Source organism: Corapipo altera, unplaced genomic scaffold (assembly GCF_003945725.1).
Source record: "Corapipo altera isolate COAL_440 unplaced genomic scaffold, ASM394572v1 1, whole genome shotgun sequence".
Lineage (NCBI taxonomy): Eukaryota > Metazoa > Chordata > Aves > Passeriformes > Pipridae > Corapipo > Corapipo altera.
The window spans coordinates 5,876,357-5,896,547 of record NW_020884873.1 but is presented as its reverse complement, the minus strand read 5'-3'; the positions used below and the strand labels follow the sequence as shown (position 1 = coordinate 5,896,547).

Genomic DNA, 20,191 nt, shown 5'->3' with positions numbered 1-20,191 from the left:
TAACTCGGGAATAAACTTGTTTTGTTACAACAGCCGCAGAAAATCAAGTCGCAAAGGGCGCCGAAGGAGCGAAGGGACGCAGGTATTTCATTTGAGGCAACACGCACAGACCATACCCTGAGATATTCAACCAGCTCTGCATAAAGCTCAGGGGAAATATGCAGAGAAACAACAATGCTTTGCATTTCTATAGTGCTTGCCTTTGGCAGCTCTCTGGGAGCTTGCAAACATTAATGAATTCACAGAGGCAGAGATTCAGAGAATATAAAGGCCAGAAGGGACTTTAGATCATCCAGTCTGACCTTCTGCGTATTGCACGCTACTTGGAAATCGTGTGGAAAAGAACCACAAACATTATTTGAGGGTGGCAGAAAATGCCTTCCTGTGAAAGGCTTAAAGAGCTCAATCTGTTTAGCTTATGAAACAGAAATTAAAGAAGTTATCCTGTAGAAAGACCAACAGTGAGTGTTTACATGCAGCTAAGTCGAATCTTCCAGAAAGGCATCTACCTTTGATTTAAAAAACATTCAAGAAAGGGAAAAATCCTGTTTCCCTTCATACCTTACTACACTAACTATTCATGCTCACTGTTAGCATTCATGCTTACTAACTAATTTGAATTTATTTGGTTTCCATCACATTTTTTGTTATGCTTCTCTCCCCTAGATTAAAAAAATAAACCTTCAGTAACCAGCACCTCTCCCCGCGAAGGCACTTTATGCTCTAAATCCAATCATCTCTCAGTCTTCTTTTAGGTAAAAAAAGCAGATTGAGTTCACTAAGTCTTTTGCCTGCAAACCATTTCCTCACCTCTGGGACAACACTGTAGCCTATCGTCACACTGTTTACAGTTTTTCCTCCTCCTTTTAGAAGTATTCTTCTCATCCATGAATACCTGTGCTCTGTATTGTACATATGACGTGATTTTGCCATAAAATCATAAATATTACCTTTCCCCACTCCTGCCCACCAAACAATGTCTCACAGCCCACTCACTAGGCTGTGTGAACATTGTTCCTACTTTAAAGGTGGAGTCATATGGAAATACTAGGGCAAACCCCTAACTAGTAATTTTGAGGAAGCCAGATTATGGATAACTGGTTCTGATCCCACTCATAGCCACCTTTTTAGTAGTATGAATTCACTGCATTCTATACAAGAGCCTCCAGATTTAAGCAATTCTTAGCAAGAGAAAATCTAGCCCTTTATTTAAGAGGATGGTCCCCTTCTAGAATTCTCCACTTTTTTCATCTACTCAGGGCCTCATATGGTTGTTTTTCACATCTCTCCCACTGGTCATACTTGTTTTTGATTCCCCAATTATTATTTCTCTCTCCCCCTTATTTTCATCCTCTTGTGACTGATCATTCCCTTTTCAGTGAGTGCCTCTGACCAGCTGCTTTTCAGATTCTCCCTTCTCTGCTCTGCTCAACTGTCGCTTCTCAGCTGCCACAAAACACACCAGCCCCCACATCCCCACCTGGTTTCCAAGGGCTTGTTGTCATAAGCAGGGGTTTCTCTACTCACAATTCCTTAATTTGCAATACCTAAATCAATCAAGACAAACCACCACGCTGCCAAAGGCTGAGAGAAGAGTTTAGATCACCCCTACATTCTGGACTTCCAGGTGCTGTGCTGGGGCTTTCAGCTGCATTAACAAACATATTTTTATTCAGTCATGACTAAAATCATGGAGTGTGTGAACTAGATGGTAAGAAGGCCCATCCTTGTGCCCAAAGGGAATGCTGCACTCATCCTTGAGTGACCATCCTGCACCTTGTCCATTGCTTATTATTGTACTGTGGCATGGTGAGACCAGGGACTTCACCCATTCCCTGGTGATGGAGAAGGGTTGGCAGACTAACATGGTCTCAGCTCTTTCTATTCAAGGCACTACCTCCTTTTTACAGACTTCTCAAGCTCCAGCTTAAACCCATTTGTCTTTTTACCTCAGATTCTGGGTAAAGATGCATTACCCCAACAGATAGAAACCCTCTTCTAATTTTCCACTCTAAATATTTTCATTGCCTATCTGTACTACACTATCTCCATACAACCATGTGCTTTAGTTTAAATGTTTCCTCCAAGATGCATCTATTACAGCAAACCTATCCACTTTGGCTTGGTTGCATGTGGTTAAACAAGCTGGGTGCTCCCAGGTTCCTCTCACAGAGTCAGACTTCCCTTTCCTCTCATCATCTTTTCATCCTGTCTGTTCCTGTGTCAGCCTGTATTCCTTCGACCAAAGCTGTAACACAAACTAGAGGGGAGGTTTCACAGGGCTTTGGGTAGGAGTGCCCATGCATTTCCCTACTGGGAAAACATCCCTAAGTACTTTCTAGAACAGCATTTGCTTTGTCCACAACTGCATCACACTTTCACTCACCACCATGCCACCATCCCAGCATTTTTTTCCTGAGCTTTCTCAGGATATGTTTACCTAATGAGTCTACCCAGCTGCCTTTCAGCAAGAATCTCAGGACACATCTTGGCCGACGACGAAAGTTCCCTGAATTTTTTGTGGGCAGCAGGGAGCAATACAATTTACACTGGGGATCCTCACTGAGCATTGGCAAAATTGGCCCAACAGTTCCCAGAAGACAAGGGCTGCCTCTAGTCCTGCTTGCTGTGCTCTCTGCCAGATCTCACAGAGTTCCCAGCTTACAGAAGATTTCTATTATTAGTTGTCAAGCATATGACCTTGTCTGTCGCACTACTGAAATTCATTCTGTTTCTGGTACTCCTGCCAAGGTCAAATAAGGCTTTCTCTATGATGTCCTGGTCCTTCCCTGCACTAGCAATGCCTTCTAGTGTTGAATTATCAGGATACTTCCTCACTATCTATAGCTATAGGGTCTGAGGTTAATATTAGCAAAGGCTAATCCCATGGGCGAGCACAGGGAGCGTAACAAGTAACCTTTTGCTAGACTTTGATAGGTGATCTTGCTGCTGCTGTCTTCCCAGATTAACTTCTCCCTCCCTGCCCCTCACAACTCCTCTGCCTTTCTTATCTTCTCCAGTTTAACTAATTGTTTCTTGTGTGGCACTGCATCAAGTGCTTTACTGAAATACAGAGATGAGGCCTTTGAAATTTCTTTTGCCTTCCATGAAAACAACCATCTGAAAGAAAGCTATTGGGTTACCCTGGTATGATCTAGCATTGATAACCCTTTCCCCCTAACTGCTTGGTAATAATTATACTTTCCTTCAAGATCTCCTCTAAAGTGCTACAAACATTACAGAGGTCACACTTAAAGGCCTGACAAACTTATTTCTCACCCTTCCTTAATCCTAACTGCTGAATTTTCACTTTTCCAGGCTGCATGGAGTCACCACTGTGGGCAGAGTTGAAAAAAGCCCTCTGCTATAAGCCTGTGTTTCCACGTGCCAGCGCTCCCAGGGCCAGAGAGCACCCAGGCCCAGCACTGTGAGTGCACTAAGCAGCTTGAGCTGCTTATTCATGGTAGTCAGCTTGTTTCTTTCCCCAAGGACGACATTTCTGTCTTTATCAATAACTTGAGCACAGAGTTCTCTTTGGTTTTGGCTCAAGCTATAGACTCCTTGATCTCAACTGCGCTCTTATTGCCAGAAGTGGCCCTACTTCTTCTTCTTCTTCTTCTTTTTTTTTTTTCTTTTCAAATAGCTGAAGGGTCTTCTGCTCTTTGTTTTAACTTGCTTTGCAAGGTCTAACTTAGCTTGATTTGTAAGCAATCTGCACTTTATCCCTATATTTTCTGACCCCTAAAAGGAGGCAGGGCAGGTCAAGGCAGGGGCAAGGCAAGGCAAGGCAAGGCAAGGCAATTTCTTTGCTGTCTGTTCTTTTTCCATTCCACACGGGCTCTCTGCAGAGCCAGCGTAAGCAGCCTAAGCAGTTGCTTGTGGTGGCAGACAGATGGAGGGCAAGAGAATCGGGCTCTTTACAGAAATGAGGGCTTCACATCATCCCCAAAAGCTCAATTGCTCCCTCCCCACACTCCAGACTTTGCACTGCTGCCTGTGAAAGCAGTGCAGAGAGTCAGCAGCAGAACACTCTCCACACACTCTGGGCAGCAGTGTAGTCCACATCTTGCCTACCTCCTGCACACACAACCTCTCCTCCCTGCCTCCACACTGCCTTGGGAAAGCCTGGGACTCCCCAGGGCTTCCAGACAAGGGCTCTCCCATATGCAGAAGCAGGACATCTACCTTCTGCTCTTTCCTTTCCTCTCCTCTCACATGCTCCCTACCTCAGCATCCAACACTGGGCCCATACACACTGCAAACCACCTTGCCTTCAGCCCCTCCACAGCTCCCAGTGGGCAATGACGAGTTGCTGATAGTCCTCACACAGCACAAGGACAGGGAGAAAGGGAATAGCTGTCAGTACAGCTTCTGCATGGTGCAACCAAGGAGAGCACAGTGCAAGAGCACTAGGGAGGAACATGAAATATTTCTGGGACTCTTCGTGTGATAAAGCTCTAAGCAAATTGGTCCAGCTTCACAGTTGACCCTGCTTTGAGCAGAAGGGTGGCTAGAGACCTCCAGAGGTGCCTTCTGGCCAGAATTATCCAGTGATCCTAAGAGTGGGGTTTCTGCATCCCAGCAAGGGAAAGGAAGAGAAGAAAAAAGTCTTGTGAGGGGAAAGAGATGGCAGTCAGAGTCCCTTAATATAGGCTTATGATGGGGAGATTTGTGCCTTAGGTGATAGGCAGGGCAGAAGAAGAAGAATTCAGGTTGAGTTTGGTGGTAAAAAGAATGTCTCTTAGGAGTAGACTGGAGCTTTACTCAGATCTGCTAAGTTTCTGTGGTTCTCACCTTGCAAAATTTGTCTGCTTGTGCCTTGGCTGAACTTCAGCTAAACCATCTTACCAGACGTTTCCTATAACCTCCTCTGCTGTGATATTTGCCACCTTCATCCCTACATCTACAGACTGCTTATGTTCGTATTTATGATCACACATGCTTGTGTGATCCTTTTCAGCATCTTCTCACGTGACTTTGCTTCTCTGATGAGCTGTAGGTCCTAATACAGCTCATGACATCGATTATACCTGTGCTAAGGCTGCAGTCCTCACATGGATGACTCTGCTTTACTCCACGGACTTTAGATGCACAGATATGGGGTGTTGGGGGGACAGGTGTGAGCAAGGTAAAGTACTGTCCTTGAATTCACACAGGGATTTAGGTGTGGACCCTGCTTGGTCAGAGGTGTCAGTGCCACTTGCTTGACATTTGGATCTCCGCACAGCTCCAAACGGAAGGTCCTGGACCATTTGTGCCCCTCGCACTTTGTCAGTCCCCCTAAACACTCAGTGTATGTTGGTAGACCCTGCACAGTGGGTAAAATTCCATGTCCACAGGGATTAATCACGCCCATACCCGTGTGCACACACAGAAAACACGTGTGAGCACGTAGCCCCACCACAGACAAGAATAAGTGCAAATCGCTCCATGGGTATAAATATCTGTGCACGTCCCTAACCAGACGTTCAGACAGGTATCCCAAGCCATAGACTGCAGAGAAACTGTTTATGTATATAAATACCCACAGGTATGCACAAATCCCCTCAAACATTGTGCACCTACACATACTCCACTTGCAGTGTGCTCCCTCGGGGCCATGTGGCCCTGGGCAGAGATACAGGTCCCTGTTGATGCTGGTTATGCAGGAGTTAATGGGAGAGAGGCTGGGAAGGAAATTAAAAGTAAAAAAAGTTGAAAGCCCAGCACATGATTCTTCTCCTATCACATCTGTGAATCCTGGAGCGCAAGAGTAATTGTCTGCAATGAGTCAGACCAAAAGGCACAAGGAAATGGTTGCTATGGCAACCCGTGCACTGCTCTAATTCGGCTCAGAATTAAAATGATATCAAATAATTTGCAAGCAAAGGGAACATGGCAAAGGCGCCAGGTGCCAATCTAAAAAATCCAGCTATATGCAAGTCTCTCCTGAGCTGGTGTCAAGGGCTCTTTTCCCTTCAAGAGTGACAACCATGGCAATCAGAGGAGCTGTAGAAGCAGTGGTGATGGATAACCTCAGGCTAGAAGATTCCTGCTATGCACAGGCAAGAACAGGGTCCTGGGCTTGAGCTCCAGCCTGGAACAGGCTGCAGGACTGAGGATGTGCTGGAGAGAGGCCTCACCAGACCCCCACAAGAGAAAACCCCAATTTGTTTTGGTGTCCCATTGAGGAAATTCTCTGAAAGGGCGGTGAGGGCAGGGCCTGGGCACAGGCACAAGGGGCTCAGTCACTTAGTGCTCTTTTCCCAGTAAGTGGTACAGTGTGCAAACTCTGGCACTCAGCAGGGACTAGAAGGAAATATTTATTCTACAGAATTGGCTATTCTCTTCACTTGTTCCCCAGACAAGGACTCCTCCCAAGGCAAAAGGCAATGTCTGCACACACAGGGAGGAGGCATCATTCCTGTACTGAAGATCTTACAGCCTGTGCAGATGGCAGATACACCACGGAAGAAATGGAAATTGCTAAGGTCCAGCCAGGGTGAACAGAAAACTATGGAAGATGTCTCACATGCCTATTTTTAGCATTCTTTTGAGGATAAAATCATCTTATTTTCCCCTCTTGTTGCCAGCTACTGTCTATGCATGGAGACATCTATTTGGAGTTCTGTAGGTAGATGTTTGCTCTTTCTACTGTTCATTGACATGGCTGGAGGATAATCAGCTCTGAACAGGGAACCATGTGGCCCCAGCACCTACACCAAACCTTGGTGAAAGGCAAAGTTTGTAATATCAGAGTCAGTGCAAAACAACGCAACCACCTCACTTTTGTCTGGCTCATAGATCAGTTTGTGTCTGCACCAGAAACGCCCCAAAAAGCAGCCTGTATGCTTACAGGTCTCTCCCCCAAGGCTCAGTACAGAAGTAGAACTCAATGGATGGCAGGCAGATGGGTAGATGAAGAGTGCAAGAAACACTGGTCTTGGCACTCCAATGGCACTATGTAATGGATACTGTGGCCCATGAACTACTTGCTCTACCCTCAGACCAGCCAAATGTGCCCCAGACAGGTATCCTGAGAGGTGGAGAAGGCCCGGCTGCTTTTGGCACTAAAACCATCAGCATTTCTGCCTTGCAGTGCCCCAACACTTCCTATGACTCAGTGCCAGGGCACGGCCCCTTCAGATGTCTCTCATTTTGTCAGATCAAAGGGATGAGCAAGAAACTGCTTGTGCTTCGGGGATTGCCAGAAGGGGCTGACATCAGACAGAAACCAAACATAGCAGGTGATGGGCTAAAAATGAGTTGAATCTTCCTTCTTTTTATCCATCCTACCACTGGATGCGGGGGGACCGTGATTTCCATAAAGGCACCTGGTGATGACTCAAGAGCTGACAGAAGTCTCTGCACTGGGACAACTTAGGCACAACCTTCAGGATCAAAAGAGGGACAGCATTCCTTCTGAATACTGCAGCATACACACAAGAGGTTGGCTGCCCTCAAGTTTTGTGTGGGTACCTTTCTGCTGGTTTCTGAACCAGACCAGTGAAATAAATTTAATTCTCTAGCTAAGATACAGCTATTCCAATGTAAAATATGCTTATGCTATTATAGCTTATTTCCATGCCTTTTAGCAGCTTCTATGGAAGCAACTGTCACTTTCTAGAGAGAAGGTTGAAATGTTTTATCCATCCAAGCAACAAAACTGTAGGAATATAGAATTGTGTGTAGATTAGTTTGAAAAGATGCCACAGCAACAGAACTGCTGAAAAAGCCACCTGCAGCTCCTGTCCCTGCTGGCTGGTAACAGACAGCAGGTATCCAAAACTGGGGACCAAGGAAGAGACATCACGCTGGCCAGGAATCGCTTTTCAAATGAAGAGCTTCTGTCAGAATGATAGAGGTGGAATATTAACCAGTGGTAAAATGGCAAAATAACTTCCCATTATCTACTTTTCAGACTGATCGTTTTCAAATACCTCTGGAAAAAAACATAAGTTTGGGTTTTTTGGTTGGTTTGTTTTTTTTTTTTTTCAATCTGCTCCTGCTGTGAGTACAGAGCTCTTCCAAAAATACTGGTCTTAATAACTCAGTGTCCCAAAACTCCCTCTTTAGAATAGAGACAATATTTCTCTTCTCTGGCCCTTGTTTGAGCTTGCCTAGAGCTCTCCTCAAATACATCTGTATATACTGTTGGTGTCAGGGGATAATGATTTCACTGTGTTCCAATCACTGCTGCTAAGAACAGTAACTTTCAATACAAACAGAGGAGCTAAGTGTTGTATAAAATGAACCTGCATCTCCCAAGTGCCCATTTGGATTGTTTTTATTGGGCACCATGGAGCCTTTGCATGCCCCATCGTCCGTTTCCCATCCCTGAAACCTGACAACCATGGCCAGGAACCTAATGGAAAGAAACCCCTACCTGCCCCTGCTGGGACTGGCAGCCAGCTGACAGCCACCTAAGTCGAACAGCAAGAAGGTCAGGCAATAAAAGAGACGTCATACACAGCCCAGAGTGACAGCTGAACTCCTGTGCACATTCCAGTAGTTTCACCGGGGCTTTAAATCACTAAAAGCTTCTGTCAGCAACTACATGTGATTTTTGCCTTGCACCCCGAGGACCAGGAAGCCCTGGGCTACTGACTCAAGGGAGGGAGCAGATGACAGTGCTATCTGGGGCAGGACATGGCTTGGGGAGAGTGCCATCACCATGCCTTATTTCTCATTTCCAACAACGTTAGTGTGCGTGAAAGGTTCTGGACTGACATCCCAGTAGAATAGCTGCCTTCTCGTTAATTATAATTAATCATCCAGGCATTACTTAATGTTTGCATAATGCTTTGAAGTGGCAAAGCACAACATAGCAGGTAGATATTATTAATTCCAAGAAATGGGTATATAGTCAAGCCAGGGGTAGGTTTCCCTGTGTGGCTTCCCACCCAAGAGGCCACACCAACTCAGCTCACACAAGTGGACTCTGCCTTGGCTCCACCACGTCCTCCAAGAAATTTGCCCATACCCTTTGTGCACCCACCTTGTGCCCCAGGATTGGCCCATGGGGGAAGGAGAGGGATGAGTGAAAAGCAGAAAGGGTAGGGGACACCGCTTTTCTCTCCTGAATTTGGCCACCTCCCCACCTGTCCTTGTGTGGAGTAGCATCTCTAAAGGCAAGAGAAGCAGCCTTGACATCCCTCAAATACATTCTGGGATTTCCCACTGAGCTAAACCAGATTGAAATGGGAGTAAGGAGGCCCTTGTATTCCCTCCTCCATCCCTTCTCTCAGCCCTCTAGACTGGCTACTCTCTAATCCCATCTGACTGCTCCCTCACTCCCTGACAGCACCCAGACCTGTGTCATCTGCCTGGAGATTTGATTTTACCAGTTTGCCTTACTCTGCCTTGGCTGGGGACTGACATTCATCTGCCAGAAAAAAAGGGGCCCAACACTCCACCACTGATGTTCTCCCCACGGGGACACTGAGGGTGCTCCCTCCCCACGGGCATGGCTGTAAATCCTGGAGCTTAATTTTTCACTGCATGCATAGTGAACATTTCAAAGTGCTTACAAATCCCCTCAAGCACCATCAAGTCAAACAAGTGACAGTAATGATCACTGGCAGAATGACAGGCCAGTTCATACCACTTGTTCTTTTATAGGGGCACTTAAAAAGTCTCTGTTGTTTCCCTTCTATAGAACTGCGACTGCATTTATTCAGAAACTACAAGTCTACCCAGATATTTGGCTTTCTGGGAACCAGTTCTGGGTACCAAACTTCTGCTAGCATCATAACCCTAAATGAATACAGCATCAATCCCACTGAGGGCTGATGCCATCTGAATAACAATAATAATAATAACAACAATCTGCATTCCATTCTGCTCTGATTGCCTCTTGTTGTGTCTCGCCTTCCTTTACCTCTCTCCTGTACTCAGGATGGTATTGCAGCACAGCCCAGCATAACTGAACTGGAGACACTGCTGTAGGATGAAGTCCCCTAGAATCAGGATCTAGCCACTCAGAATATTAGTGTGAGGGGAGATGAAGTGAGACCTACATCCTTACTCTCAAAGCTGACATCCTCAATAAAAAATAGTATTTCAATAAGTAGTGTCACCACAGTTATTGTCCTTTTTTTAATGACTTCTAGTATGAAAGACTCAGATGATGAACCTAGTCACTGCTGGAAACAAAGCAAAGGGTAATATAGATAAAACACCTTTTTCCTCTCTGAAACCCCCAAAACATGGTGTAAGCTGACACCCAAACCAGCAGATGGGTCATATCTCAGCAAACCCTGGCACTCCTGCTGAAGTCAAGGGGGGGATGAGGACTTTGGACCCTTTGGGAGAAAGTAATTGTCTGGATGCTGCCATTGAGCCCACACCGTGGATGAAAGATGGGTAGTTTTCATCAAAGCATAAGAAACCAGGAATGAAGAACACACACCATGTGTGAGAAGATGCTTGTGGTCAAGTCACCTAATGGGCCTTTAGTGACAGGGACCATGGTAGCCTTAAGGGACAAAACCAACTGAAAATTCATTTCTGTGTCTCAGCTTCTGTGGTTGCCAGTGAGAACACTGGTTTGTTCTGTATCATTTCCATAAATGACAGATTTTCTACCTTATTGTTGTTGTTTTAACATGATTTGTTTTCCTGTCCTCTGCTGTTCTTTCCACCTTCTGCAAAGGATCCTGCCCCTTCACAGCATGTCCACACAGACAGTCAATTCAGTATGCAGCATAAGAGAGTGGGTGAAAATCTCCACAGGGGTTGTGAAAAGCGCTGCTGACAGAAGAAAAATGGCTCTGTCAGGGGCAGATCCTCCTGCCACTTGTTCTTGCTCCAGCGCTTCCACCAAGAAGTTTCCTTCCCTGTATTTATGCTGAGTGCCAGATGAACTACTGCTGTGCCTCTGCTCTAACTCACAGGTCAGGAAAGGGAAGCAAAAAGACCATGAAAAACACATGGTCTTTGTTTTTAAATATTTAGAAAAATGCTCCAGTGCTGCACAGGGACCCTTGGTACAGTTTCAATGCTCTTTTCTTTCTCTGCTGGGTATAACAGTGCCAGCTAGTATAAATTTGGAGAGCAGTTTCTATGATCCAAGCACCTATTAACGTGAACTTTGCTGAAACCATCTCTATTTTACAGGTATCTCTGGAGAAACTTCATAACAATTTTCTGGTTTTGGGCTTAACATGAATTAGTGAAAAGTGCTATTTCATAACACCCTTCCTTCAGCTTATAAGTACTTTCTTAATGCCCAAGTGATATTTAAAGAGTACCACTCTCAGATAGAACTTACTAGAAGCCTGGAAATTAAGGAACACTTCATCAGATGAAGTTAAATTGCCACAGTCTCACTGACTAGTAGTAGTATGGAAGATCATTCCCTGTGTACTACCCAGCCTAGGAAAAAGCAATATCAGGCTCTGTGATCTGAAGGTATCTGCTGTATGGCCTTCTCTCTACTGGATATATATATATATATATAACTATATATAACTATAAGAAAGTTGTTGTTTGGTATCTATTCCATCAGTCATTCCTTCCACCATACAAAGCTCCTTTAACACCAACCATTCTTTCACAAGAAGCTTTGCATCACACTGTATTTCTAGTGATAATTACTCCATTACCTGTTCCATCAACCTCTTCCATTGGTCAACACTTCCAGGTTCTAAAAAAAACTTGGGGTAAGAACTACATCTTCTCTTACCCCAATACTCCTATACCAAGCATTTAAGTTGGGTATGACACCAGTGTTATTGATTTATGTTGATTTTTCTTTGTTAAATGGGTGCTCTGTTTCACTTGTGAGTTTACTGTACTTCCACAAAGGCTGAAGCAATTAATACAGAAAATGGTAAATCTTCAAAAGCTTTGGGGTTCTGCCGGAAATAATGTGCTGTATGAATTTTCCAAAAGTAGATGCAGAGTCTAGTGAAGGTCTGCCAAAAGGAGTTTAAAGCTCAGATACAGCAATAAGTTTGGCAATCTATAGGTCTGAGTTGGAGATCTAGCAACACATCCATTCCACCAGCAAAACTTCGTTTTTCAGCCGAGGTAACAGTGGAGATGCATGAACATGACGCTTTTCCAAAGCCAAAAGTGTCTCCTGCAAAGAGTTTTAAACCTGCACGGACCTCTCAACCTACTTGTGCTCCAGAGAAAGAGTCTCAATCCACAAATTCACCAGCACTGACAATGGGAAGCTTCCTTTCAAACAGCCAGTTCCCCTTTCAGAAGCCTGTCAGCCATTCAGTACCTGCTCTATTATTCTCTGTTGAGCCTAGTTTTCAACATCACAATCTATTGTGGCTCCCATCACTTCCCTTGAATGACAAGCTAAGAGCTCTCAGCTCCCACACTCCATAGAAAAATGCAACTGTTTCATTCAAGATGAAAAGAGACACCAGAATGTCCTACCTGCAGCAATCCCCATCTTCCCATCCACAGACACGGACACAGCCGTGCTCACGGTCACCACTTGCGGTAGGTCACCTCCCTCTGCCAAGACACAAACACAGCAGGCTTGGTTAGCTCACCACCAGAGAGGAGTAAAATGCAGCAGGAGCAGCTTGCTCACACATTTTCTCATCCAGGACAGTGTGTACACATGTATCAACTCTAAAATATCCCAGAGTTTCGAGGGCTGCATCTTTCAAGACACATAAGCAACGTTAACGGGTTATGAGTAGATTTTATTTTTTTTTTTTTTTGCCTTTTAGATGATGTCTCATGATAAAAGTAGCATCCTCAGCGTAAAAGAAGTGTACAAGGCCAGGCTGGATGGGGCTCAGAGCAACCTGGTCTAGTGGAAGGTGTCCCTGCAGGAGACACACCACCTAGCAGGGTGGGTGGAACTAAATGATATTTCAGCCTCAAACATTCCGTGATTCTAAGATAAAATGTAAAGGTTTGGCCTCCTCGATTTTGGACACGTAGAGCCTCTCTTAGGCCAGAAAGCTGTTCTGCTTAATGCACCATCTAAACTCTGTAGACAGAGGAGAAGCAGGACATGTAATTCTGACAACACTTGCACAGTAAAGGCTGGGCTTATGTCTAGCTCAGTTACCCAAGCCAGACCAGCACCACAAACTGCAGAGGCAGACAAAGCACTCCCAGGTACTTCCAGGGTGCACTCCATTTTAGAAACAAGGTCCTCTGGGACTTCAAACTCTGTTATGCCCCAGGGTCTCCCGATTATCTTTGAGCTGCTGTTTTAAGCATCCTGTAAGTCCTGTGTCACATCTGCCAGCCCTGTGTAGATCTCCCAGCTCCCACAGGGCATTTAAAATAACATGGCTGGATAGGCTTAAGCAACTGAACCCAACCTCCTCTGCCTGTGTAACTCCAGTTGTTTCAGTCTGCAATTGTCCATGTGGCAGATCCCATTTCTGTATTTTTTTTAAAGTTATTAGATTAGCTTCAGCTGGGGCACCTCTTCTGGAACTGCCAGGGGACAGTTTAAAGGTCAGTATGATCGATCTGGTCTGTAACTGATTCTCTCCTTGCATGCTGCATGGAAATCTCTTGCTTAGACAGATGCATCAGGGATTCTTTCTTTCCCAACAGCTCCAGCATTTGTTACTGCTTTCCATTTCTGCTTTCATCATTCTAGGTGGTACCCAGTGTGTCCATAGCACAATTCAGATTCTACCACAGTTTAGCCTGGAGGCTCTCACTGTTTTTTGATTTTTGGACCAAAGCCTCATTAACCTGCTCAAGGGTGTCAGAAATAGGAAAACCCTCGTGAAACACTACCCAGCCAACTTATGCTCACATGCCTTGGGCATGATCCTGCCTTTATGTTGAATCTCAAATGTCTTGTTCTTCCTCGGATGGGACAAAGAAGCAAAATACCTGTAATGTCTCTGGAAAAAAAATCTCATCCAACACACGAGAGATCTGGGCTGCAAGAACAGTTCTACCTGACATGCAGAGGGTTCCCTGATGTCTTTTTATCTCTGGGACTTTTGGACACTGGAAGGAGGTGCCCTGGATAAAGTATTCTGATGACCTGCAGTTGTTCCCTGCTGGTTTCCTTCACAGCAGGTAGCTCTTGGGGCTCTTCCTTCTTATATGATTAGAATTCCATCAGCCATGAAAACCCCTTGTCACTGGGCAGGGAATCGTGGAAAACATGAAAAGGGGACTTCAGCATCTAACAGAATTTAATAAGAAACTGGGTGACCTATTTTGGCTAAAAGGTAGGGCAGCCCTGCTTCACTGGATGTCAAGGAAGGGCCTGGACTTTCCTTTACAGTGAACCCCTGTGGCTCAGAAGCACTGAGTATTATTTCCTGGCTCTTTCCAGGTATATTGTGTGATCTCATGGATCACAGTCCCTCTAAACCCAGCTGCTCATCCCTAAAGAGACTACTAATCTCCCTTAGAGTTTAGGGTACAAGGTCTTCAGGGTCATATACTACTTCTTACAATGTGCCTGCAGGGTTTCCAGGTGAATGGCGTTCTAGACTTGATTGAAGCTTCTGACCAATAGCCATGTAAAACAAAAACTAGTGGCAGCTACGTGTTTTCTGTGTTTATGCATAACTACCCATTACTTCTAAGAAAGCCACAGCAAACCACAACCCAAGTGCTAAGTCAGGAGTGACTGCTGTGGGTAATGGTTGCCCTAGGAAGTCCCACAGGGTGTCACTGCCTGGTTTTCTAACCCATGCCCTATTCCAAAGAGCAAATGTTGTGACATATGCAGGGGAGTAAAAGGTCCTTCCTGCCTTCTCTCCCCCTCCCTCCACACTTGACTTTTAAGTGATATTTAAGGGTGCTGGGCAGAGAGAGGCTCTTGTGAGAGAGGTTTCAAGTATTTTCTCATTCCATCCCTCCCGCTTTACATCCTGGTTCATCTCTTGCCTTCAAGCCTGGTTTTCTTCACTTTGCTACTTGCTTTCCCACCCACCAGCCTCCCACCACTGCACCACAAAAAGCTTTAACAGCTAAAGTGCCAAGCTCCATGACAGAGATGAAGAGCTAGGGGCCAGGGAGGAGCACAGAGGGGATTTCTGCTTTCTGTGGAGGAGTCTCACATGAATATTTTGTTTTGTTTGTTTCTTTTTAGGCTCTTCTGTTCTCTTCCAGCCTTTGAGGAGGTCCTGGCTGGCCCTGCATACTCACAGGAACCAACACCCTAAACAACAGACATTGAAAAGCTACTCCTTGCTTTCCTCTAGTGTTTGAACTTCTTTATTGATGCTACATTCTAGTAGGAAGGATGCAGGGCACCAGTGCTGTGGAAAAGCCTTTTCCCCACCCTTTTCCTCTGCCATCTTCCATAACAAACCCATCCATGGAAAGTGGTGATGGAAAAAATGACACCCTCTAAACTTAGACTTCCTGACTGAGTGTTGATGGTCCCTCATCTGTGCCAGCTGCTACTGTCATCCAGTATAGCTGATGTTCCCTCCCAAGCCTGGTCACACCTATGTGTCTCATTCCTTCTGCAACACCTTGCCTGTTCCCTTCTCACGTTTCATGTGTTCTCCAGTTCCACGTGTAACTTCTGTTCCCACAACTCCCACCTCCCTAAATCTTTCCATCTACCCAAGCCCTGCATTTCCACGCATCCTTCACCTCCTCTGTGACTCTGCATTACACAGCCCTGACTGCCTTCCCCAAAACTTGTAGCTTTACCTTTCTGCTCTGACCAGTATCTCGGCCACGACCTCTGTGCCTCTACACTGCTGTGAAGGTAACACCCAGCGGTCAGGTCTTAGCAATTCCCACCAAGCGGGAAGCAGCCATAAAGGCATCGGGATGGGCGTGGTGCGGGATGCAAGATGTGAAAAGCTTTCTCTTTCTCTCTCCTCTGAGTTCAGGCTGGGGTTACCTGAATCGTCTTCCGAGACAATGCTGTAGATGAAGCTCCCGGGGGGATGCTCAGCCGCCCGGCGGTACCACAGAGGGAAGTGGTCCATAGTGAAGATACTTTCCTTGTCCTTCTGTGTCAGGAATTTCCTGCCGGGAGAAGAACCCAGGGCGGCCGCTGTTCAAGGGCTGGAGGGCGTGCCCTCCTCGGGGGCACCGCAGCGCGACCCCCGGGGCTGGGCACATCGCCCTCCTCTCACCGCCCGGGGCTTACCGAGCGAAAGGGGCGCACGGTGTCCCCCCGGGGCAGTGCCGGGCTCCCCCTCACCGTGAGGGGCGGATGCTCCCGGGCCCGGTGCCGCCGCCAGGTGCCGCTGTTGGCCCGGCCGAGCCCCGCGGCGGGCGGTGCTGCCGCCGATTCCCGGGACCTGCGGCTTGGAGCCCGGGAAGGGCGGGATGAGGGGGCATCCCCCTGCCCCGCCGGGGCGGGTTACCCCGCGGGGAGCAGGGGCAGGGCCGGGAGTGCCACAGGTGAAGCGCGGCAGGTGGGAGCGGGCGGGAGAAGGGAGCGCACGTGGCGCTGGAATGTGGCCGTGAGTTACCGCAGGGGAACGGGGAGCAGGTGAGGAAAGGGGGATTGGGCAGTCTCCTAACAAAAACCACCCCAAGCGTAAGGTCGCGCTACTGTAGCCAAATCCCGATCTCCTCAGGAGTCCCTCAGAGTGGAGACCTCATAACAACCTTCCAGTATCTGAAGGGGACCGCAGGTACTCCTTCATTAGGAGCTGTAGTGATAGGACAAGGAGTAATGGGTACAAACTGAAAGAGGGGAAATTTAGGTTGAGTATTGGGAAGAAATTTTTTACTGCGAAGGTGGTGAGACACTAAAACGGGTTGCCCAGGGAGGTTGTGGATGCCCTGACCTTGGCAGTGTTCAAGGCCAGGTTGGATGGAGCTCTGAGCAACCTGGTCTAGTGGGAGGTGCCCCTGCCCATGGCAGGGGGTTTGGGACTAGTTGATCTTTAAGGTGCTTTCCAGCCCCCTAACATTCTATGGTGTGATGGAGGAACTGCAGTGCTTGAGCAAAGGGGTGCTCCTGAAGGCAGGAGGATGTGTCCTGGGGGCATGACAAGACAAACAGTGGATGCTCAGGAGGGACCTCGTGAAAATCAGGTCATTGGTTTCCCTGGAGGTCCCTACGGCTTGGCTGGCAAATCGCTTTGTTTTCAGGCTCTTGTTCTTCTGTATATTTTGACGTAATGATAATTACTCATTTATATGGTTCCTTCCTTTCAGGGGATTCCAGAAGCGCCTCCTGTGGGGCTCTGTCGCAGCAGTGTGGTGACTGTGGCTGTTTGAAAGCATTGAATGCTGCTCCTGATGAGCAGTGGGGGATAGGGAATCATCATATTAGCCTCCTGCAGCACACAGCGTTTTCTCCCTTGTTGCCAGAGACTGATGACTCTGAATTGTTCAGACTGCCTCAAAAAACATGAGGGGTGTCACCTTTCAGGCACAGCAGAGCTTGAATGTAGGACTTATGTTTGGGGAACTTGGGGACAGTGAAACAGTTGCCAAGAAGTTAATGACCACCATGAATATGGTCCCCTTCTGTTCCATCTGCTGGTGTGCCTCTGTGACCTGTCCTTTCTTACAGCAGCGTGCACCAGCCTGCACATTCAAAATGCAACAGAATGCAAACTATACCCTTTCCATGTCAAAACCCTCCACTGAACACATGCTTTTGCCTTGAGGGAGAGGACAAGAGAACGAATTGTATGTGACAGATGTCAGTCACATCACTTAATGCCTCACTGGAAGGCACTGGGATGCTGCTGCGATGTGGGCAATGTAGGAGGCAGAACAGAATAAATGTGGGAGAGGAATTGAGACAGAAAGATCAAACATAGCCAAGCTGGAATGTCGCCGGGCCACTGGAGTGCAGAGAGCCTTTGCACTGCAAAATGGTCCTGAGGATATGTGGTAACTGTGGGCATTTTCTGCATTGACTGACTGAAGTCAGGAATGATTGAAGGTTTCCATTTAAATGAATGCACTTTGGGACAGTATTTTAAGAAAAACTTGAAAGGACCAGAGGAAGACAAAGGCCCCCTAACCTGACTCTCCAAATCAGCACCAATACTGTCAAGGTGTTGTTTTCATTCTGTTTCTGTCTCCCTAAATACATTTCTAAGGCTGGTGGTGATTTCGTGCTGCCCCTTCAGAGACACTGAGAGAAACCCCTTAATCAGTTTAGGAACTTACCTGTTGGAAATTTTCTCAGAGCCCACATAGAGAGCACTCCTCATAAGTCCAGCCCGAGTGCCCAGAAAAGCCATCTCAACACCTGCCTCACTGTCCCTGTGGAACAGAAACACACAGGCAGTAGCAAAACACCCTTGCCCCAGGGTGGGTAGCCTTTCAAACTAGAAGCCACACCTGAAGACATGGTTAATTTGCAACATAACCCATTTACACCAGGAGTGACAGTGGTTCCTCCCTGCTAATGGCAAGAGGTGGTTGCTGGCTAACAATTGGCAGGCTTAAGACTTGTACTTAGGTTCACACCTTTGAAGTTTGCTCATTTCATTCCTTTTAAGTAGATCACAAGCTCCTCTCCCCCTGCTAACCCTGCTCCAGGCTACCCTGAGGCTGAAGTGAAGGAGAGGAACTGCAGAGAGAGAATGGCTGGATGCAGAGGATGGGCAGCATAGCAGAATGTCTCTGAAGAGAGTGTGTTGGTGTAGCTGTTTAAGAGTGTACTGATAAATGGGTGGGTACCCTAACATGATTGTCACTGGCTCAACCTCTGTTAGTGGTAGGGATACCAGTAACCAAAACAGGAGCTCCGTGGCCACATATCTGTGTAAGCAACATATTGTCTGCTGAAAGAAGATCTGTGTGACATGATACAAGATACTACAAGCAACAGGTGCATCACTGGAAATAATAAAGTAGAAAGTTGTTTAGTGAAGCCAGCCTGTCCACTACCTTCCTGAGGCTCAATCTGAAGGCATCACCAATAGAGACAAAACCAAAGTACCTTTTCTTCCCTAAAAAAAATCCCTCACCAAACTAAAGGCTGTCCCAAGGAGGCCCAGCCTACTGGAGTTCACTCCTGAGAGACACTTTTTGGGTTATTTCTAAAGCTATTGAGCTATTTCTATCAGCCTTTTGAGCTTCTTGTATGGTGTACAAGGCTCTGTGACTGTTTCAGGCACTGCCTAAGGCCATATACTCTGAAGATGCCTCTTCAATGGTGTTCTATCCGTATTTATTTCTCATACACTTACATGGACATATTGAGGGCTAATGTAGTCCAGTAGGCCTCCATGGGTGCAGTAACCACTGCATCAAACAGCACTTCCTGGACCAACTCCTCATCACCTGAGAAAGAGGGAGAACAAAAATCAGGAAAGAAAGACATGTTCCCACCTAGGTGTTTTAGAGAGTCCCTTGGTAAGGAACATCTATCTGGCCAGGAAAATGGAGAAATGTGGCACAAAAGGAGACCTCCCATCACAGGGCAGAGAAGAGGACCTACCCCCCTGGATGGTAGAGAGCACAGGAACAGATGTTACTGCCAAGATCACAGAATCACAGAATCAATTATGTTGGAAAAGACCTCTGAGGTCATCAAGTCCAACCCATGACGGATCATCACCTTGTCAACCAGACCATGGCACTGAGTGCCATGTCCAGTCTTTCCTAAACACCTCCAGGGATGGTGACTCCATAATCTCCCTGTGCAACCCATTCCAATTTCCAATCATCATTTCTGTGAAGAATTTCTTCCTAATATTCAAAATCATCAGACCAGTTCCCCTGCAAACTTGGTGGAAGGGTGGTGCCCAAAAAAGTATGGGCAAGTGAGAGGCTTTCAAATGAAGTTACTCATTAGACCTTCACTCAACCATCTCCTTTAATGAACAGGCCACTGCCTGAAATCCCTGCCTTGACTTTTCTTCTGGGTATCCCATAGAGAGGATACCAGCCACCACGTTCCACTCAAGAAGCTTCCTTCAAAACCCCTAGTGACTTCTTTATGGCCTCTACTCTGTTCCTGTGCTCACCGGCTTCTCTTTTAACCCTCCTTCCTTCCTGTAAGTCTCACAAAACACTGTCCTGTCCTGGTTTCCACCAGGTGCTCAAGCCAGTCCAGGCCACCAGTCTAATCCACTTTGGAACTAAGAAGTGATTAGGAAAGTTTGAAGTATCGTCATGTGCTAAATGACTTATCCCCAACCCCCATTTCTTTGACCTGCTTCATTATTGTATTGCCCTGCTTGCATTAATTCTCATTCTAATGAGAATATGATGACCATCATATTGCAGAAATGCCCCTTTCAGTGCTGTTCTAGATGGAAACACCCCCACCATTTCAGTGTTTCTGGGTTGATATTCCAGTCTCCCT

The 20,191-nt window shown here is 46.5% G+C and overlaps 1 protein-coding gene across 1 annotated transcript in view; it reads right to left on the bottom strand.

Moving 5' to 3' along the window:
* The window catches only part of CACNA2D4 (calcium voltage-gated channel auxiliary subunit alpha2delta 4), a 128,929-nt gene that overhangs the window by 55,783 nt on the left and 52,955 nt on the right, over positions 1-20,191 (bottom strand). The window contains exons 24-27 of the mRNA XM_027668482.1: positions 19,071-19,164; positions 18,043-18,138; positions 15,800-15,927; positions 12,376-12,456 (exon numbers count right to left, since the gene is read on the bottom strand). Of these exons, the coding sequence (XP_027524283.1) occupies positions 12,376-12,456; positions 15,800-15,927; positions 18,043-18,138; positions 19,071-19,164 (399 nt within the window). The remainder of the gene's footprint in view (positions 1-12,375; positions 12,457-15,799; positions 15,928-18,042; positions 18,139-19,070; positions 19,165-20,191) is intronic.